General features: G+C 37.0%; 1 protein-coding gene across 1 annotated transcript; it reads right to left on the bottom strand.

Moving 5' to 3' along the window:
- Window positions 1-8,044: 8,044 nt before the first annotated feature.
- MMP12 (matrix metallopeptidase 12) lies at window positions 8,045-16,992 on the bottom strand. The gene is made up of 10 exons (XM_016206682.2): window positions 16,897-16,992; window positions 15,757-16,004; window positions 15,017-15,165; window positions 14,800-14,925; window positions 11,661-11,822; window positions 11,024-11,147; window positions 10,071-10,204; window positions 9,545-9,704; window positions 8,741-8,844; window positions 8,045-8,145 (listed from the first exon to the last, which is right to left on the bottom strand). The coding sequence occupies exons 1-10, from the start codon at window positions 16,990-16,992 to the stop codon at window positions 8,045-8,047; spliced, it is 1,404 nt and encodes a 467-aa protein (XP_016062168.2).
- Between the last annotated feature and the right edge of the window lie 1,314 nt (window positions 16,993-18,306).

The following is an 18,306-nucleotide window of genomic DNA, read 5'->3' as shown; positions in this document are numbered from 1 at the left end:
GGGATGGGCAAAATAGGTAAAAGGGGGTTAAAGGGTACAAGCTTTCAGTTACAAAATAAATAAATCACACGGATGTAACAAAGAGCATAGAGAATATAGTCAGTAATATTGTAATAACTGTATGGTGACTAAAGGTAACTGGTCTAATTATGGTAATCACTTCATAATGTATATAATATTGAATCACTATGTTGTATACCTGAAACTAATATAATATTATACTTCAATAAAAAGACTCCCCAGAGCCAACAAACTCACTGCTCTTGATTCCATCAAGCAGAACACCACCTCTCAATAGCCTGCTCTCTCTTCTCTATTTCCCTGTTCAAGGTCACTTCATAAACCAGATCCTTAAATATCATCCTATATTATTCCTTTTCAGGCATATGTCACATGCAAGGCAGTTATCCAATTTGACAGTGCCCGCTCCTGGAATTATAATGTCCTCACTATAATGTCACCTCTGTCCTCCTCATGACTATAACTCAAGTTTTCAGTATTTCATAGCATACTAGGTGTTCTTCTCTGTATCTAGCTTTACTTCCCTCTGAGTCTTCCAAAGTTCCATCAAAAAGACCTTCAGTATGCAATTTGGTCATTTCTCTCTATCTTAAACCGCTTTAATAAATCTGGGTCACTTATGAGATAAAAGTAAAACTCATCACAGTGAAAGTCCTTTGTGATCTAGTGTCTTATCTTTTGCTATTCCTTCCTTCATGTTTTATGTTCCAAATTTTTTTCAAAACTACACTTTGCATATAACAGGCCTTTAAAGAGGCTTCTTATTCTGTCTAGAATACCTTTAGTCCACTTTTCCACCTCTTATGTTTTAAAACACATCTCAAATATTGTTTCCCATAAGTAGTCTGTGGTCCCTGAATCCTGCAGAGATTGACTCAATTTTCTATCTTGTACACACTTCTATTAGTCTACCTAGTTACTTCATTGCATAATCATCTGTTGTTTACGTGTCTGACTTTTTTCTGTTTAACTATATTTTTTGTCTTTGATGGCAGAGACTGTCTGTCATTTTTTGATCCCTGATGCCAATCACAGGATCTAGAATATAGCAGATTCTCAATAAATATTTTTGAGTGAATGAACAAAGTAAAAAAAGTGAAACTCTGAAGCTGTATGTCACCCAAATGTGACATATTTTTTCCTTTCTCTTGTACAGGGACAGTGTCCCCCAATACATTATTAGAAGGATGTCGTGAGGGTCAGAAAATCTAGGCTCTAGTTGTGTGAGGCTTGAGGAGTTGCTGGTCTTCTCCACCTGATAGTCCAAAAGGTGGGCAGGAAGGTGCTCATTCTTGTAGTATATTTCAAAAAAGTTACAACTTTCAAAAAAGTTAAAAATGAATTTCTTTAAATATAAAATAAACATGTTAAAAATATTATTCAACTCACTAACTAATGAGGAAAGTAGTTCAAAGAAGAATCTGAAGAACAGATATATATGCAATAAAAAATGCTAAAATACATTTTCTAGTGTTATAAATGCAATGATATCTTATAGGCAACAAAATGTAATGTTTAGTGTTGTCTCTTCTACCAGAAGGTAATCAATTATATCTCCAATATATAAACATTTATTTGTTGTTTTTAATAATTTTTTAAATTCTTCCATAACAGTTGACCTAAAATATTATATTAATTTCAGATGTACAACATAGTGATTAAACATTTATATAACTTACAAAGTGATCACTCAATAAGTCTAGTACCCACCTGACACCATATATAGCTATTACAATATTATTGACTATATTTCCTATGCTGTACATTATATCTCATGACTATCCCGTAGCTACCAATTTATACTTCTTAATCTCTTCACCTTTTACACTCATCCCACCAACCTCCTTCCCATCTGGCAACCATCAAAATGTTCTCTATCTATGAGTCTATTTCTGTTCTGCTTTTTGCTTATTTTGTTTTATAGATTCCACATATAAGTGAAATCATCTGGCATTTGTCTTTCTATGTCTGACTTATTTCACTCAGCACAATACCCTCTAGGTCCACCCATGTCATTTCAGAGAGCAAGATTTCATTCCTTTTTAAATACCTGAGTCATACTCCAATGTACATATGTACCACTTCTTCATTATCCAATCATCTATTGATGGACACTTAGTTGTAAATAATGTTGCAATGAACATATCGGTGCATATGTCTTTTGGATTTAGTGTTTTGAGTTTCTTCAGATAAATACCCAGAAGTGAAATTGCTGGGTTGTTCTTTGTCTCTTTCTATAGCATTTGTTTTAAAGTCTATTTTGTCTGGTATAAGTATTGCTACCACAGCCTTTTGTGTTTGGTTGTTTCTATTTTCATGAACTATCTTTTTCCATCCTTTTACTTACAGTCTTTGTGTGTTTTGACCTGAAGTGAGTCTCTTGTAGACAGCATATGGAAGGGTCTTGTTTTTTATCCATTCAGTCACCATGTCTTCTTTTTTTTTCTAATCCCCACCAGAGGATACTTTTTCCATTGCTTTTCAGAGAGAGTGGAAGGGAGAGGGAAAGAGAGAGGGAGGGAGAGAGAGAGAAACATCAATGTGAGAGAGGCATGTTGATTGGTTGCCTCCTACACGGGATTGAGCCTGCAACCGAGGTATGTGCCCTTAGCTGGAATTGAACCTAGGACCTTTCAGTCCGCAGGCCGATGCTCTAACCACTGAGCAAAACCAGCCAGGGCACCGTATGCTTTTTGATTGCAGCATTTCATTCATTTGCATTTAAGTAATTGTTGCTAGATATGTATTTATTCTCATTTTATTATTCATATTTTTTATTTCTTTTTTTTCTTCTTAAAGAGGACCCTTTAATATTTCTTATAATGCTGGTTTGGTGGTGATGAACTCCTTTAGCTTTTCTTTGTCTGGGAAGCTTTTTATCTGAACTTCGATTCTAAATGATAGCTTTGCTGGGTAATCTTATTGTAGGTCCTTGCTTTTCATCACTGACCATTTCATGCCAACCCCTTCTGGCCTGCAAAGTTTTTTTAAGAAATCAGCTGACAGTCTTACGGGCACTCCCTTGTAGGTAACTAATTGTTTTTCTCTTGCTGTTTTTAAGATTCTCTCTGTCTTTAACCTTTGGCATTTTCATTATGATGTGTCTTGCTGTGGGCCTCTTTGGTTCATCTTGTTTGGAACCCTCTGTGCTTCCTGGACTTGTCTGTCTATTTCCTTCACCAGGTTACAGAAGTTTTTCATCATTATTTTTTTCATCATTATTTTTTTCAAATAAGTTTTCGATTTCTTGTTCTCTCTCTTGTCCTGGAACCCCCATGATGCAAATGTTAGTTTTCCCACAGGCTTTTTTTATTTTTTATTTTTACTGTTCTGATTGGGTGTTTTTTACTTCTTTCTCTTCCAAATTGCTGATTTGATTCTCTGTTTCATCTGCTCCACCACTGACTCCCTGCGATGTACATTTCATTTGTTAGTGTATTCTTCACTTCTAATTGGGCCTTTTTTTATGTTTCTTATCTCCATTTTTTTATGTTTCTTATCTCTTTGTTGAAATTCTCACTAAGATCATTGAGTTTCTTTGTAACCAGTGTTTTCAGCTCTGTGTCTGGTAGATTGCTTATCTGCATTTTGTATAATTCTTTTTCTAGAGTTTTGTCCTGTTCTTTCATTTGGGACATGTTTCTTTGTCTCCTCATTTTCACTGCCTCCCTGTGTTTGTTTCTATGTATTAAGTAAAGTTGACATGTCTCCCAGTCTTGGAAAAGTTGCCTTATGTAGTAGATGTCCTGTGGGGCCCATTGGCACAGCCTCTCTGGTCACCAAATCTGGGAGTTCCAGGTACAACGCCGTGTGGGCTCTGTATACCCTCCTGTAGTCAATGAGCTTCCATTGGTGTTGGTATGTCAATGAGAGGGATTTACCCTTAGAATGATCAGCCTTAAGTAGTGGCTATGGCCACAGCAGAGAAGCTGCTGTGCAAGGGTTGATCCCACGGAGCACGTCAGAAGGACTCTGATACCTGATGAGTCCACATCTTGAGCGTGTTGCTGGTAGAGGTGACTAGGTGGTGCTCTGGTGTGCTCTGAAGCTGGCCACCCTGTGCTCTGGTCCTGGGGCCTCCTAGGAGGTAAAGGCTAAGACCAGCTGCTGCTTGTACCCTCCCCAGGACCACCAGCATGAGCTACAGAGCAATCTTCAGATGGCTGTCACTTGTATTGGGCTTGAAAAGGACCAGGAGAAACCAAGTTGCAAACTGAGGTTGGCTACCACTAGTGCCAGGCCTGGGGCCACTTAGCCAAAAGTGTGCAGCACACAGAGGTCAGATGCTATTTGTTTGGGGGGGTGAATCTTTGAGAGATTTTAGGGAAGTTCACAGCATGAGCCAAGACAGGCTGTTTTTATGGAATAGCCACTGGAAGAAGATTGGGTGGATCCAAAAGCTGGGTGGGACAGGGTCTCAGGGAATCACCAGAGCAGGGCATGGCAAGGGTCTGCTGGCTTTGCAGTGGTAGAAATAAGCAAAGCAACAAAGGCCTCTGTCAACCCTTCTGTCTGAAAGAAAGCTGCCCCTCCAGCCCTCATCTTGAAGCCAGACAATTCAGTTCCTTTCCATGTGTCCCTGATGAACCTTTTGAGCTGCTGCTTGAATGCTGGAGCTCAGAGCCAGTGTTTCCAAGTAAGTCTGGGCACAGGCTCTTTGTTACGCAGAGCCCTCTTTGTCACTAAGTAACAATCTCTGCTTGTTTCCATAGCCAGAAGTTATGGGGACTTCTCTTTCCAGCACTAGACCCCTGGGCTGGGGACCCTGATATAGGCTGGGACACCTCGCTCCTCAAGGAGGGCCTCCAAAGCTGAGGTATTCCTCTTGATTTTTAATTGACACAAGTGGATGTGCAGCCACCCCATTCCACATCTCTGCCCCCCCCCCCATCAGTCTCAATGTGGCTTCCTGTTTATATTCGTAGTTATAGAACTTCAGTTCCGCTAGATTTCAGGTGGTTCTTAATGATGGTTGTTCTGGATTTTGCTTGTAATTTTGATGTGGTTGTGGGAAGTTCTGAGTACTGCATTTACCTACACTGTCGTCTTGACTGGATGCTAAATAACATTTATTTGCATTGCTATAGAAAAAGAGCCATTTGCATTATTATTGGTTTTTTAAAATTATTTCTATCCTTACAGAGTTATATAATAGACTGGTTGATGAATATTCAAAGGTGTGAGATAGGTTATGTGGCAAAACAGCTGCAATTGGTAAAAGCTTCATGAACTGTCAACAAGAAAGTAACCCCGCCCCCCCCTCCCCACCACATTTATTGCTAAAAACTGGCAGAGACCAGCTTAATCCACTGTGAGGACTAATTACACCTAACAGTAACCCCTAGCCTTATACACTCATTGTAACACATCAACATAAAAATGACACACCTCACTGCTATGATTAGAATCAGAAAGCCCATGCACATGGCTGATGGATATCCTCCAAGAAATCTCCAGTCCTTTCCTGGGAGGATCTTAAATATTCCTTCCCCTTATTGAGTACCCTACCCCCTCGATTAAATGAACCTCAATAAAGGAAACAAATCCTCTAAAGGAGAGCTGCTTTTTCTGTGGAGTAGCCCACTTTCTGTCTCACTGCTTCACTAATAAACTTACTTTCACTTTAAACTCTATGCTGGCTTGTATTTGAATTCTTTCCTACCCAAATCCAAGAACCCATAGTGGTTCTTGGACCCTCAGGACCTCGGACCACCAGAAAGCCTGTATTGGGTGCACATCTTCATAAAATCAGTTACTTTCCTGAAGGTCTGTTAGACAATGTCCAACACTGCATTGTAAAGACACCTGCAGTTTCCAAGTCTTGGACATTTGCCCCCTGATATTAGCAAGATATCACTATTTCCTATTCCAAGACAAAATGGTATTCCCTGGTCTGGATACACAAAGAATTCTTATGGCATGTTAAAAACCTTTTGATTAAAAGGTCGAGTAAAAGTACAAATAGCATGGAGTGCCAGGAGTTTTTACTTTATTTGATTTTTTTCACTTTCTAAATTTGAAAGGTAGAATTTTGTGGTGGTTAATAACACAGATTCTGGAGTCCAACTGCCTGGCTTTGAATTGCAGCTCCAAGACTATGCAACGTTGGGCAAATTAGTTCACCTCTCAGTGCATTTTCCTCATTTGAAAAATATTAATGATAGTATTTATCACATAATTTTAATGATTAAATGATAATTTATTAATAAATAATAATAAAGTAATCTTTATTTAGTTATTATTAAGCATTATTTGTGTGTGTGTGCAAAACTTAGAACTGTGCCTGGCACATGGTTAACATTATAAGGATTTGTTAAACAAAATTCTACAATATAGCACAAATGGAGGTAGAAGGAGAAAGGGTTCACTTTTAAATCTTTAAAGGCATTTCTCATGAATACTCATGGAACTGTGAGGGATGTACTCTGGGCTTTTATTCCAGTATTGCCATTACTTAAGAGAAACTGCTTACTCCTGAATTACCTAACACTAAAGACATCTCAACCAAGATACCATTAAGTTTTCTTTTAATACTAATCCTGTGGGGAAGTTTCTTCATTTGAAGGAAGTGCAACATTTAGTTTCCTGTAGGGAAATAACATTTCTTCTAAAGATAACTTGACCCCACTACCTGTAATGACAACTTTAGCATTATTATACTGAAGAAACACATACTTGAGAATGGATCTAAACTATGAAGGACAGAGAGCTTCATTCCCATCTAGATTATTTTTTATTCTTATATTTTCCCTGATCTCAGTTCATTCTACTAGCCAAGAACAATCACCTGAGCTGAAATGAACTTGACCTTTTCTTGGATCTCAAATACACCAGTCAGCAATGGTCTGAAAACAAATTAAAAACTCCAAGCATTCCATAAACCTATAAGACATTAGAGGAAGCTTTAATATGTGTACAATACAGAAAATAGAGAGCATATGTGTCAAGGTAGTGGAGAAAATTGATACAAGGCAGGCCAAGCTACCAGCATGATGTTCTCACCATATATGGTGCATCTTTTTTTCCCCCACAATAAATCTATGAAATGGGTATCACTAATATTTTCTCCTGAATTGAAGGAAGCTTAGATTTAATCTCTTTCCAAGGTCACACAGCAATTCCATGGCCCATATTGTGAGACTTGATCTGAACAGAAATTTTAGCAAAATGGAAAGTTCCTATTTCATGCATTCTTCTCTTCAGGTTTGTGGTCACACACTGTAGGTGCTTCTTGGAGTCATATGCAGTCTGGAGAATGTTTTCGTGACTTGAGAACAAAGATTGAGGTGGCTTTAAACCAGTAGCCAAAGCAAATATAACCTTTTCCTTTTCCCTGCTGCCATATTTCTAATCACCCCTTGGTATAAAATCACATCGAGACTTGTTTTATTTAGGAGTAGGTCCAGAAATATTTTCCAAATACATATTCCAGTTTTCAAGAAAAATTTTTAAAATCCAAATATTTTGTTTTAAAGTTTTTATTTAAACAATATAAATATATATTTTTATATATAATATTAGAAAAGTCAACACTGTCAACAGAATAAAATTTCATTGTCACCATAATTATATAGTTTACTTATCTCTTACTTACACTCTTGCCAATTTTAACGTTCTAGGTATATTTTATTTTTACTCCAATTAAAATGGTACCCTTGCTGAAATATTTAATGGTCAAAGAAACTAATTTTTTCCTAATTTTGGCTAAGCCAAAAAAATAATGATAATTTCTCACTTCAAGGATGTTAGTGAACAAGATATTCTCTTGGCCTTTGAAGGTATCTATTTTCAAACTTAATAGCAGAGTCAAGTAAAAATTGACAGTGAGGGTTTTTAATATGAAAAATCTTATGTATTTTGTATAATCATTTATGTATATGATCATTTATCTATGGCCTATAGATTTTACCTTATTTTATTATATATATATCACTATTTAATGGTACATTAGGCACATAACAATTATGTAATAAATACTTATTGAACTGAAGCAAATTGGCAAACACCATTAATTATATCATTCCTAACAACCAATGTCAACGTTGTTTTTCTGAATTTTGGTGACACGATGTGATAGGGTGTCATATTTAAGTTTGTTAGATCCTTGGTAAAAATAGTAGTGTCCTAAAAATGAAAACAAATTGAATAGGTTAATTCTCTGCTTGTATTTCTTTTAAAAAATAATATAGATCTGTGTTTTTATAGATTATCTACATTAAACAAGGTTTGATTCAAGTATATAAATGTTGAGTCCCTTGGCCCCCAGATCTCCACCTACTGCCAGTCATTTTACCATTAAATATTTTCATTAATTCTATTGAGAAGGCTGTTTAGTTTTAAAGGCTGACTATTAACATGCAAATGTTTTTTAAGAGTTACACTTCAGGTGGAGAACTAAAAGAGGAGATTGGGCCCAGGTAGAGCACACAGAAGCCTTCATGGAGGAAGTAAAATGGACATGGGGGTGGGAAGAAAAAACAAAATGTCTTGACCCACTCAACAATTTGCTTAGGTTGATCTTACCTAAAGACATTCACAAACAGTAACTCAAACAAACTCAAGCTCTTCTCATTCCACCCTCAGCCCCAATCTTTGAGAGCCCACGAAGAGTGAAAGGAGATGAAAGGAAGGTAAAGAATCCGAGGTATAAAAAAGTATGAAAGATTCAGTGTTTTAAAAAGAGATTTCAAGTATCGTCATAGTTTCCTAATCTACTTACTGTTATAATAAAAGACTGCATCAATTTTAGGCTCAATTCCCAGGAAGTGTGCAGCAGTCAATTTGGGATAACCAGGGTCCATGCGTCGTCTCCTCTCATCATACCTGAGCAAAAATAACCAGCAGGAACTTCATCAGAAATAGATTTCATGACATAAATTTGACATTTCATGACATGAACAACAAAACCTACCTATTTCTCTCCTGAAAGGTTCATAAGGATTTAAACTGAACTGATGAGAAAACCAAGGACCTAAAGAGTTCAGATTTATTCCAAGTCCTTACAAGACTCTAACCTAAATCTTCCTGACTACTAGTCAAGCACTTTCCTCACTCTTCCACAACACTTCCACCAGTTCCATTCGTGCTTTATAGAGTTTGGTTGTCTAATTTCCTGTTAGTGAAGACCTTGCGGGATCAGCTATCACTCAGAGGATGATTTCCTCACATTGTATTATCGGGTCCAATGATTATGGAAAGGAATCTGAAGTTCCTGACTCTCAAGACTAGGTCCCATACATCTCTACCACTCCTTTCCAGTGTTTCCACTATGACTAATACCATGACAGTTTATTTAAAGTGTTCCTTTAAAATACATTATGTGTTATCTCATAAATAGAATCTAAAAGTCCAGAGAAAAGGTCTGGATTGACAATAACTACGCCAGTCTTGTATTCTCTTGATTTCTCTCCCTGGAAGATCAAAAATCTTTGGGAATTTGCATAGAAAGCTATCTTCTGGAAAACCCCATTCCCTGCCTGTTTCACAGTCTTAGGGGTCAAATTTACTAATCATTAAAGCTCACCTCCAATATTTTTGACCTACAAAGAAGTAGGTCTTATAACGAAGTGGATTAAAAACAGCTGCATCAATTTTTTTTACAGAGTCAGGAAAGCCAAAAGAACGTATGCTCCTGGGATACCTTGGTTCTGGTCTTAAGTTGTTGATTAACCAGTACTTATCATCTGTGAATACAAGGAAAAAGGTACATTGGAATCATACAGAAAGAGTAATAGAAATATGTATTGACTTACTGAGAACATCATTCTTTTCCCATAATTCCAAAATGTATTGTTCCTTGCTCTTAAGTATGGCCTATCTCCTATGGTTCTGCATTCTCCCCCTACAAGTATTTCAATCTATATTTTACAAACTTTTCCTGAAAGTTTTATGTATTGTCTGTTTAATCTTTTTAGGTTATAGTTCAGAGTACAATTAATACAATTTGGAGTGCTCTTTTTAAATCTATGTTTATAAAAAGTAATAGTATTTCCTTAATTTATTCTCTTCCTTAAAGTAGATCCAACAGCAAAACTAAACAACAGAATTACCTTTAAAAAGAAAAATGTGTTGTCTGGTTCCAATTTCATAAGCAGCTTGAATACCAGATGGTACTTTTGGCCATAAAGAAGAAATTAAACTAATATTGGCCTTTGGATTCCCAGGAAGCTTCATCCAGAAGGAACTGACATGTAAAACATTAAATACATGTTAAAAATAGTTGTAGATTCAAGAACAATAAAATGTGAGTGGAAAGGACCTGTGAAATGATTTAATGTTTCTTTCTATGATCTTCACATACTATTCCATGGATGTCTGTGTAGGAGCACCACCAGGAAAAAATGTTAACCAATTCTTTGATAATAGCAATGGTATTAATAGCCAAACTGTTATATGGAAATGCCCTGGATCTTGTAATCAAGGGATCTAGGTTTTAGTCTGGTCCCACAATCCATTCACTAGCTTTATAATCTAAAGGGAGTCACTTATCCTCAAGTGTCTCAGTGTTTGAATCTCAAAAATGAAGGATATTTGTCCTTCCTCCCAAATACTAATCTCCTATACTCTCCCACACCTCCAATATCTGCTGCAATCTGTAAACAAACCATAAGTCATCCTGGAATTCCCTTCTCTATAATCAAGGATCAAATCCTTTTAATAAGTACTCTGTCTCAGCTTTAGTTCCAGACACTATTTTTATCTATGATTAAAATACTTTGGTCTCTCTGTTTCCTGTGTTATCTTTCCCCAACCCAGATTCTTAATGTAAATCCATTATTTACACACCAGTTTTCTAGTTACGATATAAATATAATCATACTACTGTCTTGCTTCAAAATCTTCAAGATCTCTCCAGTGCCTACAGTATGAAGTCCAAGTACTTACTCACAATTTTTATCTACTTAATTTTCCATCGTTTTCTATTATTCCCCAACAACAACCATGACAAAACCCACCTTAGAAGAGAGCCTTTAAACTTGGTCGGGAATAAAAATGATCCTACCTGTTTTTAAAGAAAAAGATTTTCATTCCAACTGTAGTGATAGCATCAAAACGCAAATTGGGATCACAGAGATCTGATTCTGCAGGGCTAAGAACTGATGGGAATTGGTGCTTTTCTGGACCTCCTGAAAATACATTTCAAGTGCATTAGAAAAAAATCTAGTTTTTGGTTCATAAGTGGAAGAATCGTTTTTAAAATATAGTTAATTTTCTTGAAGAGAAAAGCATAAAAATCAATTTATACTTTCTATAACATTTACAGGAAGCATAAAATAAAGGTTTTTTCCCAGGTGGCTGCAACGTTATGGAGAAAAAAATCTGTTCACTCTGGTTTTATTGTTCCAGTTATATTTTTTTCTCTGTGTGCCTTCTTCGACAGGCAATGGTATGTCAGATAGAAAGAACAGATTTGAGGCCAGAGGCTTAGGTTTTGCCTCTGGCTCTGGCGTTAACATACTAGGTCTCTTGTGCTCATCTGTAGAAATGAATATAATATCTGTGCTACTTACCTCACAGGGTTTTCATGGGGTTCAAAAGTGAATACAGATGTTAAAGTTTGATCCAAATGCAGGTATCATGAAACCATTCATAAAAGTGAGTATCTTTATAAGGCAAAATGGTAAAGAAATTCAACTCACCATAGAGAGACTGAATGCCACGTATATCATCAAGAGAGAGGCGAAATGTGTTGGGGTCAACATAACGGTAGTTGGGAAACATTATGGCCTTTGGATCTCTGGAATGGTCAAGACCCAAGGAATGGCCAATCTCATGAACAGCAACCAGGAACAAGTTGGTGCCTAAGAGGAAACCAACCAGAAGGGGAAAAGAGCAGTGAAATATATAGGCATCTAGAAGACAATAACACGATTTAAATCTGACACTATGAAAAGGGAAACACTTGGGAATCTTTTACTTGGTTCCCCTCCTTGCACAAGGTTTTCCAACCTTGGCACTATTGACATCGTAGGCCAGATAATTGTTTATAAATCTCTGGCTTACCATTAAGTAAGTAGCAAACTCCTCTTCAGTTTTCACAACCAAAATGTCTCCACACATTGTCTAATGTCCCCTTGGGGAAAAATTGCATCTGGTTAAGGACTACTGCACTATCACACAAATGATATATATTTTGTTGTGAAAATTTCTAGAATAACTCATAGCTGTGTTCAATATTTCTCACTGCCTCTAACTCATTCACACTTCATCCCACTTTTACTCTTAATCAGTCTTGAATGGATATTAAAAAAAAGTCTTTAATAGCCATCCTTTACTAAACCCAAATATAAGGCCATATTAAGCTCCAGGTACTATAAGACATTGGAGAAATAGATCACATTCTGTCTAACACTTATACAACTGAAAGGAAGCCACCATACTTTCTACTTACAGGTGAGGGCACAGTATCAGCAAGATTGATTGACCAAATTAAGTGCTGACCCAAGATTCAAACCTGAATTTCTTGACTCTAAATAAAGCTCATCCTTTTACTATATATGATTCTAGATGAAATCAGAGACTATCCTTACAAATTATATGTTTATGCTGACAAGTTATAGTCAGTCCTGTTCGTTATTTCTGTATGCCCTAGAGCATGTACCTTTGAAAGTAAGAAAGAGGGTGGTGTCCTATCTCTCAAGCTTCTCAATTCCCAGAGGATTTGAATAACCCCTTACTAGTTTTTATGTGTTCTAGTCTAATGCCCTCATTTTTGCCTTTGTGTTTCTGTGACAAAACTGGAGCTCAGAACTGACTTGCCCAGGGTCACACTTCACCTAGCCTCAGAGCCTGGCCTTGAAACACTCCCCAGTACCCAAGTGTGAACATAGAGTCCACACTTCTCTCTTGGGGGTTTGTAGAAACATTCCCTATAACACAGGGGTTCAGCAACTAATTCAGAAATGCTTTCATTTCTCTCAAAGAATGAAAAAGAAGCATAGATTCTGTTATTCTCTGTGTTCTGCTTAATACTGGGAAGAGTAAACAAAGCATTTTATATTTTGGCCTAAACCTAAATTTATCTTATTCCCAATTCATATAATATTTTGTATATAAGACCACAACTGGTCCTTATGTCAAAATAATGGATTTCTGTTTGTGTTCTGTTCTTTGCTAAATTGTGTGCTCCTCCAGGGCACTACTGCATCTTTTTCATCTTTGTATCCAAACACTCCCATGGCATTAGCTAACACTATAACAGAAACTCAGTAACCATTGAGCTCATTGTTCATTTAATTTACTGTTTAAAAAATTAAGTTGAGAATGAGCACTATAAGTTAGGCTTTTTATTATTTAGCTATTTAAAAATATAGAATCAAGGTCATTAAAAATAAGGCAATATGGACAGGTAGAAAGTACACACTAGACTAAGATAAGAATTAAGAAAAGCATATTCTTACCCTAGATTTCACAAGATAGCCACTACCTATCTCTTGGTCTCAACTCCCTCTAACTGTTAAAAAAAACTGTATTAAGTGGTTTTTCTAAGGTCCTTCAGAATTCCAAAACATTCTAGCTAACTAGCACAAGTCTCCCACATCAGATGAAATTATTATAATCCCAAACACCCTTGGTTATAAACCCCAAATACCCTCTTGCATAAAATTTAGACAAATTTAACATGTCTAGCTGAGAATTGGTAGTTCAGCAAAAACCTAATCCTACATCATTTGTCTTTTTTTTTTTAATTATTATTAATATGTCTTTATTAATTTCAGAGAGAGGAAGGGAGAGGAAGAGAAAGAAACATCAATGAAGAGAGAATGTCATTGATTGGTCACCTCCTGCAAGCCCCTTAACCAGGGATCAAGCCTGCAACCCGGGCATGTGACCTGACCAGGAATTGAACCACAAGCTCCTGGATCATAGGTCAGTGCTCAACCACTGAGCCATGCCAGTTGGGCCATCATTTGTCTTTTGACAATACAAAAGAACTCTTATCACTCAAGAATTCTGTAAGTGTAAAACCATGTGTCAGACTAAAACAAATAATCTTTCTAATCTATAAACTATTGGTATCTAATGTTTGCAATATCAGCCAGAGAAAGGGGGTGCTGAGTAAAGCATATTCTTGATGACTTTCTCTCCATTTACTTTATACCTGTGTCAGTCATATAATCTAGGATTCCCAATAGAGAGATTAAGAAGGCTTCTGATAGGATGGCTTGAATTTTCCAATGGGCAGTGATTCCTCCAAACAAGGGAGACTAATTATTCACATCTTCCAACTTTTTGATAAGAATGATGACTTACAGTCCCTCTATAAATACATACAAGTTATTATTAAACGGTCAGTTGGGCATTCTGAAATTTTTTCCCAGAACCACCAGAGACTACATGAGCATATAACATTGTGTATCTCTATGAGGTACTCTAAATTCTCTATAGCATCATCTTTCTGTGTCACTATTAATCTAAGAAATTATCAGCTTATGATGGATCAGGAAGATAGTCACACTATTTTAGGATTGTTAGCATACACAGAATTAGTATCTGTTTGCGGGACTGAAAGTGTTCTTAAGGTTCTTGAGTTTAAACTAAACAACTAGCTCATCCTCAGATTCTTAGAACTGATCTTTAAGATAATCTTGTCCAATATCCTCAACTTAGAGAGTGTAAAATTGAGACAGTATTGCACTTTACTTAGTGGCAAAATTATCATCAGAACAAGTTTCCTCATTCTATAATCCTTCCTCAGAATGTAGCCTTTCAAAATGGTGGTGTAATTTAGAATCCGTTAGGCTTTTCCTTTGTGGTTTTGTTTCTTTGTTTGCCTACCTTGGTAGTTTTTAGTCCAAATTTCATCTTCATCAAAATGTGTGTCGCCTCCAATACCAGGTCCAGGTCCAAAAGCATGAGCTATGACTCCGCCTCTGCCATCAAAAGGGTAGTAGTCTCCATGAGCTTTTAAAAAAGAAAAGGAAATTAGTCTTTCTCTTTGACGTGCCACAGGCCATGTCAAATGATAGGCGTGAAGTCAGTCCAAGTTGTCTACCTCTGCGCCCAAAACGAATCACAATGTCAGCCTCGCGTGCGTAAACCTTCGTGAATTTCAGGGGGGTCACCTGGCTCCATACTTGAAAAGCTTTCTGGATGGCATGGTCAACATCCTCACGCTTCATGTCAGGAGTGTAATTATCTATTCTTTATCAGCAAAATGAAAAAAGGAAAAATATATGAAACCTATGTGTTAATTTGGTCTTATTATGATACTCCAATAGCATCATTGGAGAGTGAATTTTTTTTATTTCACAAATTAATTGTCCTGATTAAAACAAACAAACGTGCTTCTTATACTACAGAAACATTTATCCTTGGACAGCTTCCTCCTTAAACAGAATCTAACTTAATTCCTTCTCATTTATTATTTACAGGTCACCATTACGAACAATTTACATTCACAGAAGCATATGCCTTTTGCCCCTGCTCCAAGACTTCTGCATTTATTCATCCTGACTACTCCAGAAAACATTCTCCTGTGCCTTATTTATTGTAGATTTAACTTCATTGCCCTTTTGTCTGCAGCCTTCCTCCTCTGGTCTGGACTGGCAAGCCAAGCAATCCCTGAGTGAGCAATCCTCCCCTCTAGAGACAGTGAACTTTAGCGGAGGGATGGTGTTAACAGTTGAGGGAGGCTTCTATCCACGACCAGATTTAGGGCTCTATCTAAATGCTTCTGGTTTCTAGAAGTCAGACCTATGGGAAAACAGAAAAAATACATGGCTATGATGTTACCTGTAGGTAATAAAATGTTTCTTCCATGCTGGCGTCCCTTGGAATGTCTTGAAATTATGAACATCAGGTATTCCACATCGAGGTCTGTGCATCATGTCCAGGGTAGATTTGTCCAGTTTCCCTGTCACATTTAGTCCAAAGAATTGTTGCATTACCTGAACTTTATTCTCCATGAAGTTCTCATTGGTTTTCATTTTTGTCATTGGAAATTCCTCTATGTTGAAGTCATAAAACAGTTTTAAGTACCTCTGGAAAAAAATACATTTGGTATTACATTATTATACATTGAAAGGTTTCTCTTGCAGCTCTGCATATATGGATCAACTGCCCACTGATGTTTTCAAACCAGGTATCAGGCAATTAATCATAATGAGAAAAAGATTTAAATTTTTTGTGCTGTCAAAGACGTGTTATAAACATTAGCAAGATTGATTCCTGGAAGCCCACTGAAAACACCTTCATGTCTCCACCTCTTCAAATTGTTTCTACTTTTTAAAACTTATTTCAGCCTCTAGCACACCATGGCATTCAGTAAGCCAGCAAAACCTTTATTGTCAGGATTCACAAACTATTAAGTTGGGATAAAATTTTCTTGCCTAAAAATACAAAGCTCAACACAAGTGGACAACTATGACAAATTCAAACAGCCTTAGAAAATGGGGAACTCATCTGAACTTACGTAGTTAGGGGAAAGACATGAATTGAAAAAATCATATTTTAAAAACTGTTCGGGAAGAAATGTCTGAGATAATGAAGGTAAAGAGTATTTTTGAATTATCATGGCAGACTGAAGTGGTTAAATTAATCAAGACATTGTTCAAAGCTCAGATTATTAACCTGCATTAAATGGTTAATGTAAAATGCCATAAGAGAAGTAGAACACCAATTATTTTTAACTAAAATCCCTTGGCCTAAGCTTTTTAGTAGAAGGGACAAATTCACCCACCAATTTTATAACATTCCTTCAAAACCAGTATCTCTTTATTACATTCCTCTTTGGCAAAGAAAAATTCAGTACTAAAATCAAATAGCCTCTTAAGCCAGTTTTCGAATAGTACTTTTCACGATAAAACTGGTCAATGCAATACATCTTAAAGACAGAAATCAGGCTACATAAATACTATAGCAGTTAATACTTACAACAGCATATGTCACATAGTTTTCTACAGAGAGTGTAGAAGAAACAGCTCTGGGAGCAATGACCTGCAGGACCAGGATCAAGAGAAGAAACTTCATTCTAAACTTCTCCTAAATGACTTAACCTAAGTCACCCTGTCCTTCTTAGTACAAGTTCCTTAAATGTCTCTCTTTATATAGCCTTTAGGCCAGACTCTATGAACATGAAATCCTTTGAGTGACTCATAGCTGATATCATCTTTCTATGTATTTAAAAAAACCCACAAACACAAGCATGACCTTACTCTAGGACCAACAATGGGTCAATTCCCATCTAACCCATCAAGGGGTCAGTTAGCAATGAAGTTATCACTCACTCAGACAACTCAAGGTTATATTTCTTCAAACAAAATAAGCCCCTGCTTCTGCCCACCCTGCAAAATAAGCCATTATACAAGAAATACTGAGCACCTAACTAAAAAATACATCTTTAGGAAGTTTAGTACCTGAATTTTCACTGTAATATTTTCTTTATGTTTGTTATAGGTAAACTAAACTTTTATTTAAAAAAAAAAACACAGCCTGGCCGGACATGGCTCAGCAATTGAGCATTGACCTAGGATTCAGGTGATCGGGGTTCAATTCCCTGTCAGGGCACAAGCCCGGGTTGCAGGCTCAATCCCCAGTTGGGGGCGTGTAGGAGGCAGCCGATCAATGACTCTCTCATCATTGATATTTCTATCTCTCTCTCTCTCTCCTTTCCTCTCTGAAATCAATAAAGATATATTTTTTTAAAAAATTTTAAAAACCACGAATAACTAAATTTAGAGGATTAGGTAAGTAAAATGCTTTTGCTAGAATAGAGGAATCCTCTCCAAGCTGAACCTAGCTCCCTAGAGAACTGTAGTGTAGAGGTTCCATGTTTATTACAGAAAAGTTAAAAATAGTATGACGCTTTGATGTTTGTTGTATGTGTTGTACAGGCTTAAGGTCTGTTTCTATAACTTCACATCTTCAACTGTCTGAGCGGAGGCCCATTCCCAAATGAGGAGCTGAGTAGAGAGATTCCAGAAGCAAATTTCCCTGGAGGAAACTGTCTGGAGTTGGCAGCATGAAAGCCAACACTTCAATTTTAGGTGTTAGAAAAAGTTTGCTTCTGGAACCTTTCTACCTCCCTATCAGCTCACCTTCCTTCCCCTGTGACCTAATTGTCCCATTAACACAGAATCTGCCTCTCAGTCAATAGAGAAAGTTTGAAGACTGAAAACGTTTAAGAATCAAAGAATGAACTGTGAAGGCTGAAGTGCAGAGTGGGGCAATCTCCTGATTCCATATGAACAGTCTGGGGTGGCGGTGAGAGCAAGATGGGTCATTGCTCTGACCCATCTTCCAGGCCTGGGGAATGCTGGCTGCTCCCTAGAATTCCCCTGAGGC

Source organism: Miniopterus natalensis, chromosome 11, assembly GCF_054644295.1.
Source record: "Miniopterus natalensis isolate mMinNat1 chromosome 11, mMinNat1.hap1, whole genome shotgun sequence".
Taxonomy (NCBI): Eukaryota; Metazoa; Chordata; class Mammalia; order Chiroptera; family Miniopteridae; genus Miniopterus; species Miniopterus natalensis.
This window is presented reverse-complemented; position numbering and strand designations above follow the sequence as displayed.

Coding starts and splice junctions, on each gene's coding strand:
- MMP12 (XM_016206682.2), bottom strand. CDS start 16,992: ATGAAGTTTCTTCTCTTGATCCTGGTCCTGCAGGTCATTGCTCCCAGA. Junction 15,166..15,756: donor AAACATTTTATTACCTACAG/GTAACATCATAG, acceptor TTGCTGATAAAG/AATAGATAATTACACTCCTG. Junction 8,146..8,740: donor TGCAGTCTTTTATTATAACA/GTAAGTAGATTA, acceptor TTTCATTTTTAG/GACACTACTATTTTTACCAA.